The 19893-nt window shown below is 37.3% G+C and overlaps 1 protein-coding gene across 1 annotated transcript in view; it reads left to right on the top strand.

Moving 5' to 3' along the window:
• The window catches only part of LOC122816399 (multidrug resistance-associated protein 1-like), an 827783-nt gene that overhangs the window by 110209 nt on the left and 697681 nt on the right, over positions 1–19893 (top strand). The window contains exon 2 of the mRNA XM_044089157.1: positions 11–187. Coding sequence (XP_043945092.1) covers positions 11–187 — 177 coding nt within the window. The remainder of the gene's footprint in view (positions 1–10; positions 188–19893) is intronic.

The following is a 19893-nucleotide window of genomic DNA, read 5'->3' as shown; positions in this document are numbered from 1 at the left end:
TTTTTTACAGAGCTGGAATTTGACGTGGCACACAAATGAACCAGATCTCACAGCATGCTTCCAGAACACTGTTCTGGTATGGATTCCTTGCATATACCTTTGGCTTTGCTTCCCTTTCTACTACCTCTATTTGCGACATCATGACAACGGCTATATCAGGATGTCTCACCTCAATAAATCTAAAATGGTAAGACTTATGACCAATAGTTTTAACATTTGTTTTGTTTTTCTTTCAACATCTACCCAATACAACTGTAGTCATGCACTTTAAAATGTACTGTATAGTACACAATGTTAAATGCTTTTAAGCGTGCAGTTAATTTATAAAGCTATTTGCTTTGTTACCTGAAATGATCTTGAGTACAGATCTCAAGAGGCCACTTTGATACTAACATCATTAGTATCATTTTACTTATATTTTTAATTGTACCTGTGACATTTTTGTTTCTTAGTGTTTGGTCTCAAGTAGCAGTAATTTGTTCTAGATATCTATTTAAAATTATGCAAATATATAGTAATTTATTGTTGCTGAGCTCTGGGCAATATTTTTACAATGACAGCACTATATTGCACAAGCTAATACTCTGTGATCAGTGTGTGTGGTGCAAAATGTTATTTATACGTGACTACCTAGCATGAGGCTATAAAACTTCACCAGAACTCCCATGACCTACATGTAGCTATAAAACAGTGCCACCCTTAAACCATTCTGTGCATTACTATGTAAGCAGGACTGAACAAACTCTTTGTACGGTTTAGCTCTCTTCTAAATTATGATATTACTGGCTATTGTGGCCACACTCAATATTCTGTTGACCATACAGAGATCATTTCTTTGTCTGACGGTATATCAAAGTTCTTATGGAAGAATTCAGCCTTGTTATGAAAGTCAGAGGAGCTGTTTTGTAAGGAAGGTAATGGCAGTCTTTGTTTTTCATCTCCCATCTTCGTTCCTTAATTAACTTGTGTTCATGTGAAGCTGAATACACTTAATTGTGTTTGTGGCATTACTACTTCAGTGCAAAACCACTGCTTACCTCACACTGTAAGGTACATTTATTAAAGTCTAAACCTTTTTATATTTGTTCAGTATATAGCTACTATTTTGGAGGATTCAATAACTGTAATTAAACTTTTTTCAGTAGAATATCTCCAAAATGATCATGTATAATTTATTAAATTTCTCTTTAACTGGAAATTTAAAAAACGTTAGTTCTCATACATTATTCATAGTATGCTAGTAAGTGGGGATACTGCTACACTGAATTCTTCTCTTGAACAGTTATTTTTGTGAACATGTCTCAGTGTTAGAGGTATGAGCATTTCTTTAAGGGTCAACTGGTTAAAGCATTCATCCAGAGTACCTTTGTAAACAAAATCCTGAAGTCCACTTCCCTGAAACTGACATCCTTCCACATAAAGCTGTTGACTACAGTGTCTAAAAACACCCCAGCATTCCTTCCCAATGTAAGGGGACTATACCAACTACACCACTGTTTATTATAATCAACTTCCAGGTTAATGAATCTCAAAGTAGTGAGAAACACCTCCTTGTTATGCTCATGTTTAAATTGCAAAACATAATAAAGTAAAAATCTAGGAAGGAGAACATTTATTTGTAAACACGTTTTGCTGATGACACAAATTCTTCCTTAAAATTCCTTTCATTATTATTCATTGGATATCAAAGTTGGTGACTTTTTTGGGGTGTTGTGTTTTCCGACACCTGGCCTTCATCATAGGTGCAAGTAGCACAATTTACAACATGTCAGACTAGACAAACAGTTTCTCTTTTATACAATTTCTGTAAATACAGAGTGTTTTTTGGCTCCTTATCAGATATGACGAGCTTTGCTTCGTTTCTATATATTCAGTTATGAAATTAAACTAATTGGATCTTCCCACTCTTATTTTCAAAAGTCAGTGATTACCTTTTTATAGCTTTAATATTTCTGTAAAGCTGAAAAATAAGATATTAGTACTGTGATGCCAGATGAAAATAGACTAATAAAAACTAAAACAACACCTGATGTCATAAGAACACAAATGATTTTATGAAAAATGTATTTAGCTTTTTCATTCACTACAACATTCTGAACTTCATCAATTAGGTACCCACATCCCCCTTAATGTGATTTGCAGATGCTATGGTTACTCAACTGTGAGCAAAGGAGAAACATCTTGTGGGAGCTAATACAGAGGCTATGTTAACCACAATCTCACAGTTTTTACTGTATTGGTATGAGGAGACCTAGTCATGACAATATCCAGGAAATAGTGTTGGGAGCTTGTATTTAGGTAGGTGTGTGTGTGTGTGTGTGTTTATGTGTGTTAGGAGCTAGAATTTAGGTGCAGGCGTGTGCGTGTGTGTGCTTGCATTCATAGTAAAAAGTAAAGGTGCTCCCAAGCATCCCAGTGTCATTTCTTTTAAGTTGGAAAGCATACATCGAAAGTGCATCTATTTATTGACATTTGTTTACCGGGAAGGTTCACTGGGCTAAAAAAGCCCATTTTCAGTGGATGCCCGGGTAGAAAAGCTCCAGTGTACAAACAAATCAAACAATGCAATAACAGTATAATATATTTACAACAGAAGGAAAAAATATTTGCAAGAGTTATTACAGTTGGCAGAAAAACATGCTATAAAATAGTAGAAGTTGGTAAATTCCAACTGTGCTAAAAGAGTAAGTTCAAACAGTGAGTATAAGGAAAATCAGGTTAATCTGAGATAGGTTGTCATTTTGGGAATGGGGTGACTGTAGAATGCATATCAGAAATTAAGTAAAGGGGGGTGGCAAGAAGGCATAGAATAATGCAAATAGACAGAGCTACTGGAGGTTAAAGAAAGACTTGGAATGCTTAAGGAGAAGAATACGAGAATTAGTAGTGGTTAGTAGGATGTCAGTGACAGTTTAAGTGGAGGAAGTGTGCGTTTTAGCTGCTTAGATAGTTTTGAAAGGCAGTACTGGGTCCGATCTTGGGGAGAAGAGAATTAAATGATAGCATTAGATGTGGTAAAGCAGTTACAAATCCAGCTGGTGAGAAGGTGCTTGCGTAGAGCTGTTTTAAATTTAAAGGGATGTTGTTCAGATCGGATGAAGGAGGGGAGATTGTTCCAGAGTCTTGCCATAGTCCAGGAGTGAAGGAGTTTACCTGCAGGTAGGTTTGGTTTATGAACCTGTAGTAGGTTTTCATTTTCTGAACATAATGATCTAGAAGGCGAGTAAGGGGAAAATAAGTAGCTGAGTGCAGGGCAGTCTTGAAGCTTGAAAAAAAAAAATCTGTGAGAGGTGGTTAGCTGAAGGAGTAGTAGGTAATGTGGGAATTCAAGCCATTGGCGGGTTTCCTATGCTGTACAGTGATGAGTTGAATGGCAACAATTAAAGGCAAATTTGGCAATCTCTCTACTTTTGATTTTCAGAGAGGACTGCAGATCAGTCATTAAGGGAGCACCATAGGTTAGGAAGGGAAGTAGATAGGAGAGGGCTAAGGCTTCTTTGGTTGAGAGAGAGAGAGGAATGTGTTGTGCCTGTAGAGAAGCCCAAGTTTTTTATGAGTTTTTGAGATATTCGATTGAATATGTAAATCAAATTTTAGATTGTTGACTATTATAACACCTAATAGTTTGGTGTTAGCTACTATTTCAATCTGTATTGAATTCAGTGAGAGAATGTTAAAGTCTAGTATATTGATAGTGGCGTTTCTTTTAGGAGTGAACAACATAAGATTTTTTTTTTTTTGGCATTTAAGGAAAGGTGATTTTTGTGGAGCCAAGTTTCAATAAAAGAGAAGGCTGCTTGGGTCATTTGTTGTAGGCTAGTTGGGTTGGGTGCAGAGCAGACAATTGTTCAGTCGTCAGCATATTGGACTAGGGATGTTTTTGGTATAACTTGGTAGAGGTTGTTTATGGATAGGATAAACAGGAGGGGGACGAGGATTGAACCTTGTGGGATGCCGGCAGGGTTGTGGAGGTAAGGTGAGATAGGCAACATGCTGTCAAATGGCAGCACTTTATCAGAGAGAGAGAGCTTTTAAACCAGTTAAGGGATTGGGGAGACAGTCCCATGGAAGAGAGTTGAGAGAGAAGGATAGAGTAGGAAATAGTGTCAAAAGCTTTAGAAAGGTCTAGAAAGAGAGCAGATGCTATAGAGCCAAAGTCATGGATTTTGTTAATAGTATCTAAGAAGAATATTAGTGCAGTAGAAGTACAGTGCCCGGGACGAAATCCATGTTGGGTTGGGGACAGAATGTTTTTGCTTAACAGGTAGTGGACTAGTTGTTGTTTTTCAATACATTTTTTGAGAATTTTAGATATAGGGGAAAGAAGAGCGATGGATCGGAAGATTGAGATGTCAGAGGAAGGGCCTCCTTTATGGAGGGTTAGGATGATGGCTTTTTTCCAAAGAGAGGGAACATAAGATTATTGGATTGATCTATTGATTAGAATGCTGATAGGATATGCTACAGCATCAGCAGCAATCTTAAGGAATTTGGCAGGGATATTATCGGCTGAATTTGAACAGGATTTTAGCTTTAGCAGGAGTTTTTTTTTTTATAAAGGAAGTGGAGACAGGGGAGAAATTAAATTCAGAATGAGAGGTGGGTAAATTACAGTTTTGCATGGGTGTGTTTAAGCATGTGGTATTGTGAAGTAGATGGGAAGAGGAGGGGGAATTACAGTAATGGTTGCTAGGAAGAGGAGAGGAAAATGCGGCTGCCAGAATAACTATTGTTTCAATGAAGTAAGAGTTAAATTTTGAGGCTATGAGGTCAGGTGACATATTAGGGAAAGGACAGTGGTTGGATTTAGTGCCAGGGCTAAAGAGATTGTTGCTAGAGGATCAGAAGAGTTTGGGTTGTTTTCCTACTTGATTGAAGGTTCCAGAAGTACTCTTGTTTGTCTTTGTGGATACATTTTTTTAGAAAGGTTGTAAAGTTGTTTGTAATGGAGGAGGTTGGTGGCTGATTAGAATTGAGCCATCATTTCCAGGCTTTGTCTCTACTTCTCATAATCTGTTGGCTTTTGTCTTCTACCTGTGAATGTGAGTGATGAATGCCAATAATAATCATGTCCAGGAAAATATATTTACTTTCATTATGGCATTAAGCCAACCTTTCTGAATGAGTCAGTATCTGTGTTGAAATCTGAGAAAGTTACAGCAATAAATAAGATCTAATCAGTTTGCGATTTTCCACTTATTGTAAGATTTAGCAATTGCATGTGCTTGCATTCACAGTCTCTGAGTGAGATGAAATTTTTCATTTCTGATTTATCTTAGCAACCAAAAGCCGTGAACAGAACAGAACATTTTCATGCATGATTACAAGTGTAGATATCCTAAACATAAAAAAGGATCTGTGATCTCTCATTTCCATTGCCAATTGTTATTCACCCCAGGGGTTCCACCTGTGTTTCTCTTGGACAGGGTCATTAGGTGCTGATCATGGAAATAAGAGTAGAACTTGGCTAGACTTGTAAGGGCCCTAGGGCTAGTAGCCTAGTAACTTCCTATGAGCCTATGGATGATTTTGAAACTCCTACTTTCTAAACAAGAATTAAATACTAATGCTAATAATTTTGCTCTTTTTCAGGGTTCAGCAAATCACTTTATTAGTTATGTAGTCTGGGTGCAGGGATTGCACATTAATATCTTTATTTTATTACCTATAACTTTAAAGAACCAAAATGTATTAAATCAAGGGCACACTTCCACACAAAAAAATGGCACACTTCCCCATAGATAAAATGTCCTTTTGATCAGTTCAAAGTCTTAACCTCCCCTGAAAAATCTATGAGAAATAGGAAAGTCAAGTGTAGTAATAAATATTAATATCCATTTGTGCAAATTTTCTTAGTTTTTTGGTATCAGGATTCAAAAATGCCTGTCATCTTTCTTTTTCAGGATTTTAAATGTCCAATTTTCATTTTGCACACCCTGTTTCTAATCAACAGCCTCTTGCAATTACTGTTTATTTTGAAATACAAAAGTATTATTTTTACAGTGATTTTTATCAGTCTACAAATTTCTGAACTCTTTTACTTTCCTTGAGTTTTTTAAGACTTCATTTTTTAGACCTTTCCATTATTTATAAAAGTCTGTTTAATCAGTGCCATCAAGTGTCTGTAACACTTGTTTTTTACTCCTGGTCTTGAAGCAGGGTTTGCTGCATCCACATCAACAGCCATTCTTGCAGTCTGATGTTTAAACATGTACAATCCATTCCTTAGGAATTCTTATAAACGTTCATATCCTTTCTCTTCATTATGTTTACATCTCTTACATAATCTCAACTTTTTCCATGTTGCAGAAAGGTCATGACAGAGGCTGTCCACTATTTGCTCTATGATGACCATTTTACAAGATATGATTACTGTAAATTGTAGTTAAAAATATGTTTTGATAGAGGAGAAAATAAATGCACTTTTTCAGATTTTCTAGTACTGTGCCATCTATGGAAACTATAAAACCAGTATGTGTGCCCTTGTTTTCCAGTAATGTGTGTGTTCTGAAGAATGAATTGCCCCATAGTGCCATTAAAATTGACACTATATGCATTAATGTCGACAGAAGTTAATAAATTGATAAAACCATGGACTTTTTCAATTTCCATTTAGATTCCTTAATCTATCCTCATTCTGTGGTGGTGCAGCGGTAGCATTGTTGCCTCACAGCAAGAGGTTCTCCTGTTCGATTCCCGGCTGGAGTGCGGGGAGTGTCTTCTGTGTGGAGTCTGCATGTCCTCCCCGCGGTTGGGTGGGCGTTCGAAAGACATGCATAAATAGGCATGCCTTCATTGAAGGTTGAACGTCGAGCTGGCACCTCGGCGTTCGTGAAAATCAACTGCCAATCATTAGCGGACTGGAGTTCCACTGTGGCGACCCCTAACCGGGAAAAGCCGAAAGAAAACAACAATCTATCCTCATACTTTTTAAATATGCTCTGGCTGAATCACCTAGGACATGTGGTCATTTAATAATCGTTCCTTTCCACTGAACTTTTGTTTCACTAGAGAAAGTAGTTTCCAAAGGTAAATTGCCAGCAAACAAGCCCTGTACAACTTGAGAATGTCTTCAAGTTTATCAGAAAAACTTTCTTGAAGATTTGTAATGTCCATCTCTTTATGACACTTTTTAGTCTTAGGGTCACAAGTCTTCTTTCTACTACAGTGGGAATTATAAATACATTTCGTCCAAAAATATACATTTGAAGCAATCTCATTTTGTATTTGACCTTTAGTAGTAATGAATGGCCATTTCCTGTTCCCATAAGACCACATGTAGAACTGTATAGTCCAGGTCTTTTCTGGTCTTCACTTGCTAGATCCCTTCAGCACAGTACTTAGGTTCATAGATTACTACTAGGCTAACTGCCCTGGTTGGGTCATTTTAAGCCTAGCCTGTTACCGCATATGAGAATCAAACCCTGCACCAATGTTGTTTTAAACTTTTAAAGTGATTACAAATTTCCTCATCCAGAAAATTATGAAAGCCTCTCAAAAGGCAGTTGCATTTGGTTGTATAAGTTGGCACAAGACAGCATAGGGTAAGAAAGGCAAAGAATGGCAGGTGTAACAAAGATGCCCCAGCAGTGCATGCATGTGGAGGCCGACACCAATAAGGGTGAATGCAGAAAAAGTAAGAAATGCAGCCACAAAAAGGGGGACAAGGAGAAGGTTGCCAGGATGTAAAAACAGATGCAAAGAGCTCTGACAAATGATAGAAGGTGCGATGGTGCTTATGTGGTGTCTTCTGGTTTTAGCATCCCAATGAAAACAAGGAAGGACATGCATACAGAAGACCATTTAGCCAGATAGCAGAGGCCAAAAGAGATGGAACAGTAAAGATATCTTATAGGAAAAACCACAAGACTGATGAGAAGAAAAATGCATCATAAAAGGCATATGACAAAAGCAGAAGAGAGAAGTAGGCATTCTTTTAATATAAGATGCGACGTGGAATATAATAGAGGAATAAAAATAGTTGATTCAGGGTGCAGTTGGATGACACTAATCTGCAATGAAAAAATTGGGGGTATAAAGGTGGAAAACTGCAAGTAGTACTACAGGAAGAGAGGGTGAACATTTCTGTTTTCAAAGAAATATGAGAGAGTGATGTGGGGGTGAGAAGTGAAGGAGCTGGGTGCAGGTTATTCAGAAATGACCCAAAATTATGAGATTTGGTTGGAACTGTAATCTGTATGAAGGAGAACATAAGTTATAAAGAACAGCACACAAAAATTAGGGTTGGGAATGGTCAGAACCCAGATTAAGCACCCTGATAAGTTAGGCAGACGGGGTTGATTGACAGAAGATGTACTACCAAACAGACATGTTACTACAGAAGGTGGAGATGATGAGAAATTGGAGGCGAGAGCAGTGGAGTGAGACCGGATGCAGAGAGTAATACTCATGGGGGATCAGAATCCACCAGAAACTGAGGGAGAGATACTGATTTCCAGGCTCAAAAGAGATATGAGAGCTGATTGAAGTTTTGGACCATCAGATGTCATTCAGCTGATTACAGGAGTATACCAAAAAGGACAACATTTAAGTCATGTTGAATGCAGAAGTGATAATGAATATTCAGAATAAGGCACCATTAGTTAACAGTGATTATGCCATGGTGTGATTTAGACTAAGCAACAACACGGACCAAACGAGCAAAATAAATAAAATAACAGCTCCGGTGCACAAATGAATAATCCACAAAGCTTTATTCCAAACGAAAGTGAAGCGCTTTTCGTCTACCCTGCCAGTTTGGTAGACTTCATCAGACAAATCAGCTGTGCAAAACAAGAGAGTTAAATACATTTTTTAAAAGAAGATTGACACGACAACCAGCCTATGACAATTACAATACACAAAAGTCTAAATAACAACAAAACTTACTGGCCAAAGTAGTTTCAGGATGCTACTCACTCTAAATAATCTACCTATTTAATTATACTATACATATAAAATACAAAAAAATGTGTAAAAATAGTCATAAAATGTATCAATTGACACTTTTCAAATACTTACAAACTAATAAATATAATTTAACGCAAAAGACTTTTCAGTTTTAAAACACATGACAGTGAAGTGATTTCATTCAAACCTGGATCTGTGTAAGAATTTAATCTTAACTGCCATATTAATTCACACTTTTCTAAAAGAAGTTGGTAGGGACCACCTTTTAAAACTGGGGTGACTTGATCTATTACCCTAAACAAAAAACTGTGGGTGGGGTTTTCATTACAATGCCTAGCCAGTGCATTTAAACTGTTTTTCTTTCTAATATTGTATACAGGTCTGTATATCCTATCTCTCAGCCTCCTGTCAGTCTTCCCTATGTACAACACAGGGCATAGCTGGCAGGAAGCCAGGTACACCACTGCTTTGGAATTGCAGTTGTACCTACCCCTCATCTGATATTTCATGTTGCCCACACTGAAATTTAGAAGCAAGTGATTTGAGATGTATCCTGGACAGAAACTGGAATCTACTGTATTTTGAGAAGGGACTAATTGAGAAGTTGGGAAACTGCCCGACTTTAATTTTTAAAAGAGGTAGAAATTTAAAGAATTTTGTGGAGACGGAAGTAAGTATCTTGCACAGAATAATGGGTACTTACAAATGTGAATCATGTAACTACTGTAAATTCATTTCAACAGGATCAAATTTCAGTGTGGGCAAAATGAAATATCAGACAATCAGACGTATCAGCTATGATGAGGTAATTTGGGACAGTGATAAGGTATGCTTTTCAAGAATGAAATGCAACTGTAGAGCAGTGATAAAGACTCTTCCACATTCCCACGCAGAGGGATTTATCCCCTTTATTTGTATACACAACTTCAACACCACGTTGTTACAAGTAATTAGTATTTCAGTGATCTCTGCATGTCTGCAGGCTGGTCTTCATGGAGCTGTAACTCTTGCAGTAATGCTCTGCAATACATTTCCCAAGAGTGTTTGGGAAAAAGTTTTTTTCTAGATAATGTCTTGAGGATCAGTAGCCCTAGGACAGTCATCAAAGGTCAGAAACCTATTGATGGCACTTCATGCCTAGTGGTATAAACAATAACAAATCTTAAAATTTACCATGCCACTGATGTTTACAGCAGTGCCCAGAATATGAATAACAACTCAGCATTTAGAAATTGGATATTGCCAAAGGTCAGAATCATCATTTCTAACTTTGTGAAGAGGAAGACTTAAAAATTTGCTTTTTCCTGCATCCCCATGGAGATGGATTTGCCCAATTTACTTGCGTAGTCAAATTCTGCACCACAGTATTTCAGGGAAAGGGTAATTTCCTTATTATAACCAATCATTATCTCAGAGAACTGTGCATTTTTGCATAGCTAATCTGCATGGATCTCCTTTTCCTGCAATAAAACACTAGAATGGACCTCAGAGATTCCTCACAAAGAATATACAGTATGTAAACAACATATGAAGTATACAGACAGAGTAAAAGCCCTATCCCTTTACTCTGCCCCCTACTGACTAATAAGGGGTGACCTATTCCTGACCTACAAGGCACTCACAAATCCAGCCCTGATGGAGCTGCTACACATCCGCAAGTCAAACAGCATGAGGGGCCACCCAATCTAGGGGTTTAAACTTAGTCAGCAACTCAAAGAAAACATGGAGAGAGGGAGATGTCTCTCAGAGATTGCCCCTTCTATGGAACAGGCTTCATATTCACATTAAGCAGAGCCCTTCTCTGGTCCTTTTTAAATGCAATTTGGATGAATGGAATTGCAAATTCATACCTGCTGTAGTGCCTATGTCCCTTATGGACAGGGGCAATAAGATAGAGAATGCACAGAAAAAAATCCATGTCATCCTGTTGCCCCTAGGGAGCATATATTGGGTAAAATCAGATTTTATTGGCTAGGCTTTTAAGGGCTCTTAAGCCCTTAGCCTAGTAATCTCCTGTGAAGCTATGAACCTGATGAACCTGTGAATGCATTGCTCAAGAGTAGATGCAGTTTGACAGAAATTACATGGATTTATATTTTAAGTTAGCAGTTTGGAAAAGTAGGATTTTATACCATATTATGTTAATACATTAATTAATGCTTCTTCATAAAATGGTGGGCAGAAGAAATTGCCTGTCATAATTTAATTTAATAATAAAGGTAAGTGTATCATAAAGTATAATCTGGCTGTCAAGCTTTACAGAATGTAAGGTATACCCATCTAGCTGCCATCTAAATGACTGCATCTCTACAAGTGCTTTTCTTTAATACCAAATAAAGAAAACACCAGACCATCAAAAAAACAGGGGCGGCCACGGTGGTGCAGCAGTTAGCATTGTCGCCTCACAGCAAGAGGTTCTCTGGTTTGATCCTCGGCTGGGGTGCCTTCTGTGCGGAGTCTGCATGTCCTCTCTGTGGTCAGGTGGGTTTCCTCCGGGTGCTCTGGTTTCCTCCCACATCCTAAAGACATGCTGTAGGTGGAGTGGACACCCTCTAAATTGGCCCTAGGCATGAGTGCGAGCGTGTGTGTGTCTTCTGTGGAAGGTTGGCTGCCGGGATGGCAACTCAACACAGTAAAACACTACTGCTAATCATGAGAGGACAGGTGATCCACTGTGGTGACCCCTAACCAGGAAAAAGCTGAAAGAAGAAGACCATCAAAAAACAACTAAATGAAAAAAAGGAAAAAAATCCCTAGAACTTAGAAAAATCCTCACCTGTTGCAAAAATTGCTTACTGCAGATAGGGTACTTTCCAAAATGGTGAGAAAATGTGATTGAGACAAGAAAGACTTCATTATCAGCTCATTAACATGTTTCTGAATTGCACTTTAGCTAACACTAGCATTGTCAGACCGGAAGGTAGTAACTCTTTGACCAGAGTCATTTTTCCAACACACACAGACATACACAGACACACACTCACACACATGCACACGCATCCAGATTCTTGAATCCCACTCTGATTCCACCAGTGTGATCACTGAGGCAGACACACACAAACACACACTCATGCATCTTCATTCATACGCCTACAGACATGTACAGACTAGGGCCTCTTCTCCTTCATGTCTTTTCTGAATTTACCTGCACAGGAGCTACTTCCATATCTGTGAGTGGGTGACTACCGCCTTTTAAAGTTACTCACTTTATCCTCCAACAGTGAAATTTTCAATGCTGACTGATGAACTGAATTGCTTTCAACCTAAACTGGGAGCTACTATCATTTCTGGGAGAGAGTACATGGCTATTAGCAGTACCATTTCCCCTCAGATTGCCACATTAGCATGCAGCTTTACCAGTGAGACTGCCCTCCATGCTGAAGGCTGTACTATTGGGAATCCTAAGTGGTAGTTTAGTGTTGGAACTGGAAAAGCTTACAATGAGTGGTAAAGCCACTGTGTTAAGGCTTTTTACTAGCAGTAGGCCTTTCTGAATCCCAGCCAGTGTTTTGGTAGTATAGACAAGTTGTGGGCTTCAACCCCTCCCATCCCTGCTACTTATATACACTCCAGTATTATATAGACTCAGAGAAAGGGTGATGATGAATGTGTCCCTCTTACAGAAATGCCTTTTCACCACAGAACGGCTGACTGAAAAACATTCTGAAGAAATATGAACACTAAAATATTCCCTTTGATGGAATCAGAAATCTGTACTGGGAGACTTCATTAAGTGGAACTTGTCAAATCTACATCAGTAAGTTGGGGTGCTCCTGACAAAAAAGGAAGGAAATGCTAAGTGAGCCAGATAACCGTCGAGCCAAAACTGAAGTTATGGAATGGCCTGCAGTATTTAGGCGATGCTGCTCACTTATTTACATAATATTCTGGTATTTAAGTAAGCTGATATTCATTTTATTATTCTTCTACCAGTAGATCTGAGTCTCTTTCAAAAAAAATTAACTTTATAGTCTATACAAAATCGACTGTCATTCACCATCTCCCCAAAATCTGTAGCAATCTTTTATACACCGGTGTTGAGGAAAAAATAAAAAACAGAAAAACTAGTAGTCTTAAAACTTTGTTGATGAGCTCAGTCACAATAATTTCCAAAAATCCTGAAACCCAGGTAGTGTTCTAAAGCAAAAAGCCTTTATTTGTCATAGAGAAGTGATCCTCAGTAACAAAAAAAATCAAAAAATCAGAAATAATTTACAATGTTAAAAATATCAGCTTTTGTGCACTTAGAAGTAGGTGTGGAAAATATATGTATTTAATTTTAAACCAGCCTATTCTAGGCAAACAATATAAACTGGGCCGTAAAAGTGCATTTAAGAACAGCAAGTACACCCCCACACACTACTACTGATTAGATCAAACTAATTCCTAGTTAAGGAAAGCACTACCTCTCTATTTACAACACACTTTCCAAAATCAGGTATTAATAAAAGCATAACACACATATAAAAAAATGTCTATATTAAATAATCAAACTTTCAAAAGATCGAGTGGTGTATAGTCGACACCATATGATCGAATTTTTGAAAGTTCAAACGTTTTAATGGAGATCTCCATACAGCACGGAATGGGAAGATTTCCCTTTTCTGCACTGTAGTGCGATCTCAGAGTTGGTATATTTAAAGAGCGGGGCGTGTGGGGGATGCAGAGAGGCTTTCCCCCCTTAAAACATTCCGGTAGGTTATTTGTGTAGTTTATTTATTTATTTTTTATTAGATGTTCAAACTTTTCAAAAGTTCGATAATATGGTGTCGACCATATCACAGTCAAACTTTTGAAAGTTCGATTATCTAATATTGACCCTATTAAAAGACTGACTTTAAACTAAAATCACTTTCGGCTAACTATTGCAATAAAAGCCTTCATTCAGGTCTGTGACAAGAACCAAAACCATATACACAGGTAGATAAGTCAAAAGAGCTAACTATATAGATAGATGAAAAAACACACATAGCTGTCTAAACATAAACATTATCTAATTAGAATACTATAAATGTAAATATCTAATAAACATCCATATGTATTAATGTGAATAAAACCAAGTTATTTACAGCTCAGAAAAAAATGTCAATGCTTTGCAGATGAAATAAAAATCCTGTCATGTCAGTTTTTATGTTTACACCCCCCAAAAATGTTTGTGCAATGAAAACCAGTAGAAAAACCACATGGTTTTTGGAAATTATTCTGACTGAGCTCATCAACGAAGTTTTAAGACTAATAGTTGTTCTGTTTTTTTTTTTTATTTTTTCCCTCAACACTCGTGTTGATGAAGTTGGAACCTAACAGATTCCTGTGCTTGTTCATTTTGTTTTATTTTTTTTCATTTTTTTAATCTTTTATATATCCCCATCCACTGTTTGCCTATTAGTACATTATTAGCTGGCCATGGATGCCCCATATAAGTGCATGCTTCTCCCCCAAATCCCATAAGGTGCCCATTTGTTTGTCTTGTATGTTGTGTTATGATACCTTCCTGTATGTGTACAGCTGCAGGTTTGTGATCATGACACCCATTTCCACATCAGCATATCATCTCCTTTTAAAAGAATGTGCACACTCTGTTCCCGTTCCACAAAATGTATTTCCAAGCTTTGCTGAATATACAATTGCCATTGTGCTCTGCATGGCATGTCATGCCATCTGTATGCATTGCTAGTGGTGTGTCTCCCACCCACAGCCTGGTATGACACTGCTTTGTCATTGTAATGTGTTTCCATATCAACGTGCAGTAATTCTTGTGTGCGCTTGTCTTCCACAGTGAGGGGTCAGTGAAGTGCAGGGTTACATTACTAAGTGTCTTGCCTTTCCTCAGTATACCTATTACAAAATACAGATTCTTAATGCAGCAAGGTCCTGATTCCCTGATAATACAGTTGCTTATATTAGCATGATCCTTTGCAAAATAGCTGCACTGATTTTCATCATGATAATTTCAGCCTTACAGCATGGTGGCTACTACTTTCAAGGAAACAAACATTTGAACCGATGTCGGTCATTCCTCTCAACCTGCAGACATTGAAAACAGGAATAAAGGCCCTTGAAAAGTATGGACATCCAGATAAAAATCTGGACATCTATGGACATCTGCTTAGCATACAATTTGAATAACAAATCGCACATAACTTTTCCTGCTTCCAGTAGGAACTTGGGGTATTAGTGAGAATATTAGTGAGAAATGTATGTTTAAAAAACATAGAGTGGCAAAATGGTGAAAAATATAAACACATCATCAAAAAGACAGTGCAAAATATGTAGAAATGAATGAATTGTATTGCAAAATTCTGCCAGCCAAGGTAATTTATTTTTGTTTTAACAAAAGGGAGGTGTACAGTGCATGCCCGCTGTCTTTAAGTTATTGTTGTCACTAGTATGTTGGTCATTAGTGCATTTTTCTGTGTACTAGACATCTTCAAAAATCACATAGGATAAGGAGGACTCACAAAACTGAGTGAAGGGGAAAATCAAGCCTAACAATAGGGACATGCCTCCAAAAACAGGGACATCCTATGTGGGGGAGGGAGGAATATCCTTCCATAAGAGGGACAGCTGAGGTCTACGATGGGTCTACAGCTGTATAGCAAAACAAATAGGCAGTGATAGGGATGTATTTCAACCCTGGGGTAATACAATACTTGTACTCTGTCTAAAATTCAGTCCTAGGCCTGGTCCCTGGTGTAATTAATACTCATGCCATCTCAAAAGCTCAGTCATAGGCATACACTTATTTGGTCTTCAGTAAATGGGTGTTATTGCACTACAAGCCAGCAGAGTTATAGCAGTATGCCAATGGTTCAGTATTTTCCCACATTGGGGTGGATATTCATGCTGTAAACATTTACTTGTTGTAGTCATTCAGTATTGAATAATATAGGATATTGAACTCTGGACTTTAAGACATACTAAGCTGAAGCAAACAGAATTAACTTTTTTTTTAACTTCATCATTAGCATAAATAGATTTTGTTTAAATTACATACAATGTCTGGTGAGAAAACGGGTAGATGCCACCTTAAGACACCAAACTGTTCATATTGAGCAAGCTTTCCATTTTCAAAACCACTGTAAAGCTATGACAACATCACTATTTCTCAACTGCCTTCAGTTCCCAGACTAACAGATATCAACAGAATTTTTAGCATCTCTGTGTGAGAAGTACATATCTCTCAGAAGTTTGTCTAGAACTGGAAGTCGTAAAACAGTTAAAACACTTTTACATTTTAAACCTAGTAATTATTTCTGTTTCAAGACAATAGAAATAAATCTCTAGCTGTAGATCTCCAGTTTCCTTCAGTGAAACTGAGAGATAAACACAGTCATAAAACAGTTCACTTGTTTTCTTAGAGTTTGCAAATTAACTCTATTCTTTTCCAGTAGGGTACACTTTGGTTACATTCTTGAAGCTCAGTACATAACATACAGTTCAACACACACTTCTGTACCAGTAGTTTAATGTACACATAACATATAGTTCTCTTACATTTCTAAGGCAAGCATATGCATCATATTAATATTCACAAATGACATGTGATTATTTACAAAATTCCAGCTAGCTGGGCTGGCAGCATTTCGGTTTGTCACACAAACAAGGTGCAAAATACTGAAGTAAATTCAGAAAGAAACCAGTATTAACAATATGTATACAATACTGCAGAATCTTTGGAGGCTTGGGAAAAAGAATACCCAAACTAATAAGCTGAGTTAACCGTTTATGAACTTGATGGCCTGTGGAAAAAAAATATTCTTATCTGCTTGTTTTGGTGCATATTGATCTATAACGTCTGGCCAATGGTAATAGTTCAAAAAGATGGTGGCCTGGATGTGAAGGCTCGGTGATGATTTTTCCTGTCCTTTCATGACTCTTGAGTAGTACAGGTCCTGTAAGGAGAGCAAACTAGCACCAGTGTTATTTTCGTCAGACCTGACTGTTCGATGTAACCTATTTTTGTCATGATTAGACAGAGATCCAAACCACACTGTTATGGATGAGCTGAGAATAGACTCAATGACTACTGTATAGAACTGAATCAACAGTTCCTGTGGGAGGCTGAACTTCCTCAGCTGTCGCAGAAAGAACATACGCTGTTGTGCCATTTTTACGATGGACCCCACACTGGTCTCCCACTTCAAGTTCCGGGAGATTATAGATCCCAAAAACGTGAAAGATTCCACAACTGACACAGTTACAGAGGGCTATAATTGACTCTCCGGCTGACACAGACATCCTCCAAAAGGGTCTCAATTAAGGGGTACTCGGCTTAAGGTGCAAGCAGTGGACATGATACCACTACCATGGTGTTAATGAGCTGTTGCAGAGCAGAGAGGGATAGGTGTTTGACGGATGCATCAACCCTGAGCTGGACACTTCCATCACAATAATGTTTTATATCCCAGCACATCGGGAGAAGGGTGGCTTTAATGATGAAAAGGCACCTGCAAGCTTCTGATAGACTAGACTAGGAGCTACCATATCCACTCGATAGTACGTGGTGGTATGCACCCAGGAAAACCTGCACATGTGATTGTTTTTTTAAGAATATTTTTATTAATTTAACATATTTACAATATATACACAGAAAGGAAGAAACTCAACATCACCTACTGTATTACAATGTTAGGAATACATTGAATCATCAAGGTAATCTTAGAGCACTAACTGACAACGTGGGTGTGATATATTGAAGATTTACCCACAGTTGGTGTGGTTTAATCACTCAGGTGAAATTACTTACTTTTTTAAAATAATATCTTTGTATAATGGTGCCGTGGTGTTCTTCTGCATTGTTTCCCTATTCCACAGATTTGTTGATGTACTGTGCATGCATATGGGACTTCCTTTCTTACATTTAGGCTGCACATCAGTGCTTTGGAAAGTAAGCAATGGAGACAGGAAGATCTCCGTTTCTTTTTTTTTTGAAAGGAAAAAGGCGAGTTTAGAGTTATTGAGAGAGATGGAGAAAATACAAGGAAAATCAGGTATGTTTCTTTAGTTTTGCAGAATGTACCTGATTTTTCTTGTATTTTTCTCTACTCTTGTAAGTACCTCTCCACCTTTTATTTTAAGAAATGTGGAAAAAGGTATAAATAATGGAGTGGAAGGATAATGTTGGTTTTATAAATTTAAACGTTTTGAGAAAGATTTGGATTACTAGAAGGAAAGAAAGTCTGAAACTGAAATATATGTCATTATTTAGTGACTTCATTACTCAGTGATTTGTCATAAAACCACAAATTTTATGAGGAACAAAGTCACTAAATAATGATGCACATTTCAGTTTCAGACTTTTTTCCCTTCAGACTAATGCACGTCTACACATACTAATAGATAAGGTTTGGCCACTCAATAAAACTTTAGTGGCTGGACTTTTACTGTTGATATATTCTCAATTTACAATGGGCACACTGGTTGAGCTGACCAATCAGCATGCTCGTTTTTGAATGTTAATCGACAGTCATTGTATAATATACAATTAACACATTTAAGAGTCTTGGTATTTCAGTAGCAACATTAGAAAGCTATACCAACCACTAAAAGTCTTAGTATGCTTTATAGATCATATTCTGATCACTTCTTTTTTAATTTTAGGTAGTATTCCCATTAAATTTTAAAATTCCTTGAATGTAGGAACTGAGTTTGATTTCTAGTTTTTTGTAATAACTTTTCGAGCAACTGCCAAAAGTCTCCAAAATATTTTTTGCTGTTTGACTTTTACAGATACAGGAAGTAAAGTGCTAGTATTATTGATTTAGTTAAAGAACAATTATCAAACCATAACCCCTTAAAAAAACATATTTATCTCATCCCAGTATGCATTTAATTTTTCACAATCCATAAATGTGTGTCTAATCAGCTTTTATATCTTTACTACATATTTAACAGACCAAAGTCATTTTACTAAACTTAGATTTTATGAGCAACAAACATTTCATTATATATTTCCACATAAACATTTTCTAGTATAAACTAGTTTGACTAACTGATTTAAGTAACAAAGTTTTATTCTTCCCATCTGTTGAGTCACTTAATCCACTATCTAAAAAGTTCCTGAAATTTGCTTCAAAATAATTTTTATTATTTATAATTAACTTACATAACTTGGACAAGCTTCCTTTCTAGGTCAATTTACTTTCGATGATAGCATTTATATAATCCTGTAATGGGGGAATAGTGTTCTGTTGCTCTTCACACATGAGAATCTCATGTCCAGGAAAAAAAGAGGAGCTCCCCTGCAGTGAATCACACGAGGATGCTATCCTGAAGGTGAGCCATCGAGGATTGGGGCTATAAGGATCTCACATTGGGGGAGCCTGACGTAAGTGGGAGCAGAGTTAGAGAAAAACGGGGTGGGGGGGCTCTGTGTCTTCAGATACAGAAGCTATCATGTCTGTATTCATATGCCCTTTTTTAGGTAGGGACATGGTTGAACTCTGTTTAACCAAACATGATGCTATGCACGTAGGTGGATGCGCGGCCAAACTAAACCAAGTAAACGACAAAAGGCCAGCAATAAATGGTCCTGAAGTATAAAACAATTATAACCAATACGTAAGCATGGCTTAAAATAATCCTTTATTAAACAGACCAGTTTTGGCAGCCAATGTCTTCTTCAGTGTATCAAGATGATCATCTTAATACACTGAAGAAGGCATTGGTTGCCGGAACCGGTCTGTTTAATAAAGGATTATTTTAAGCCATGCTTACGTATTGGTTATAATTGTTTTATATTTCAGGACCATTTATTGCTGGCCTTTTGTCGTTTACTTGAACTCTGTTTATGCCAAAGTCTAAAGTTATACATGTGTACTGTGTGGAACTTTTTTCTCTGTAAATTAAAAACTAAGTATATAAGACATGAATATACTGAATGCTGTGTATTTTTGTAATTGTGTAGCTTTTCACCTCAGGCTACCCCTATAAATTAAGAAAACTGTAAATAATTAACATAATAAAACAACATACTGACTTCTA

The sequence above is a fragment of the Protopterus annectens genome, chromosome 12.part0 (assembly GCF_019279795.1).
Source record: "Protopterus annectens isolate FY-2018-M chromosome 12.part0, PAN1.0, whole genome shotgun sequence".
In the NCBI taxonomy this organism is placed as follows: domain Eukaryota; kingdom Metazoa; phylum Chordata; order Ceratodontiformes; family Protopteridae; genus Protopterus; species Protopterus annectens.
The sequence above is the reverse complement of the archived record's forward strand: the minus strand, read 5'-3'. Positions and strand labels throughout refer to the sequence as shown.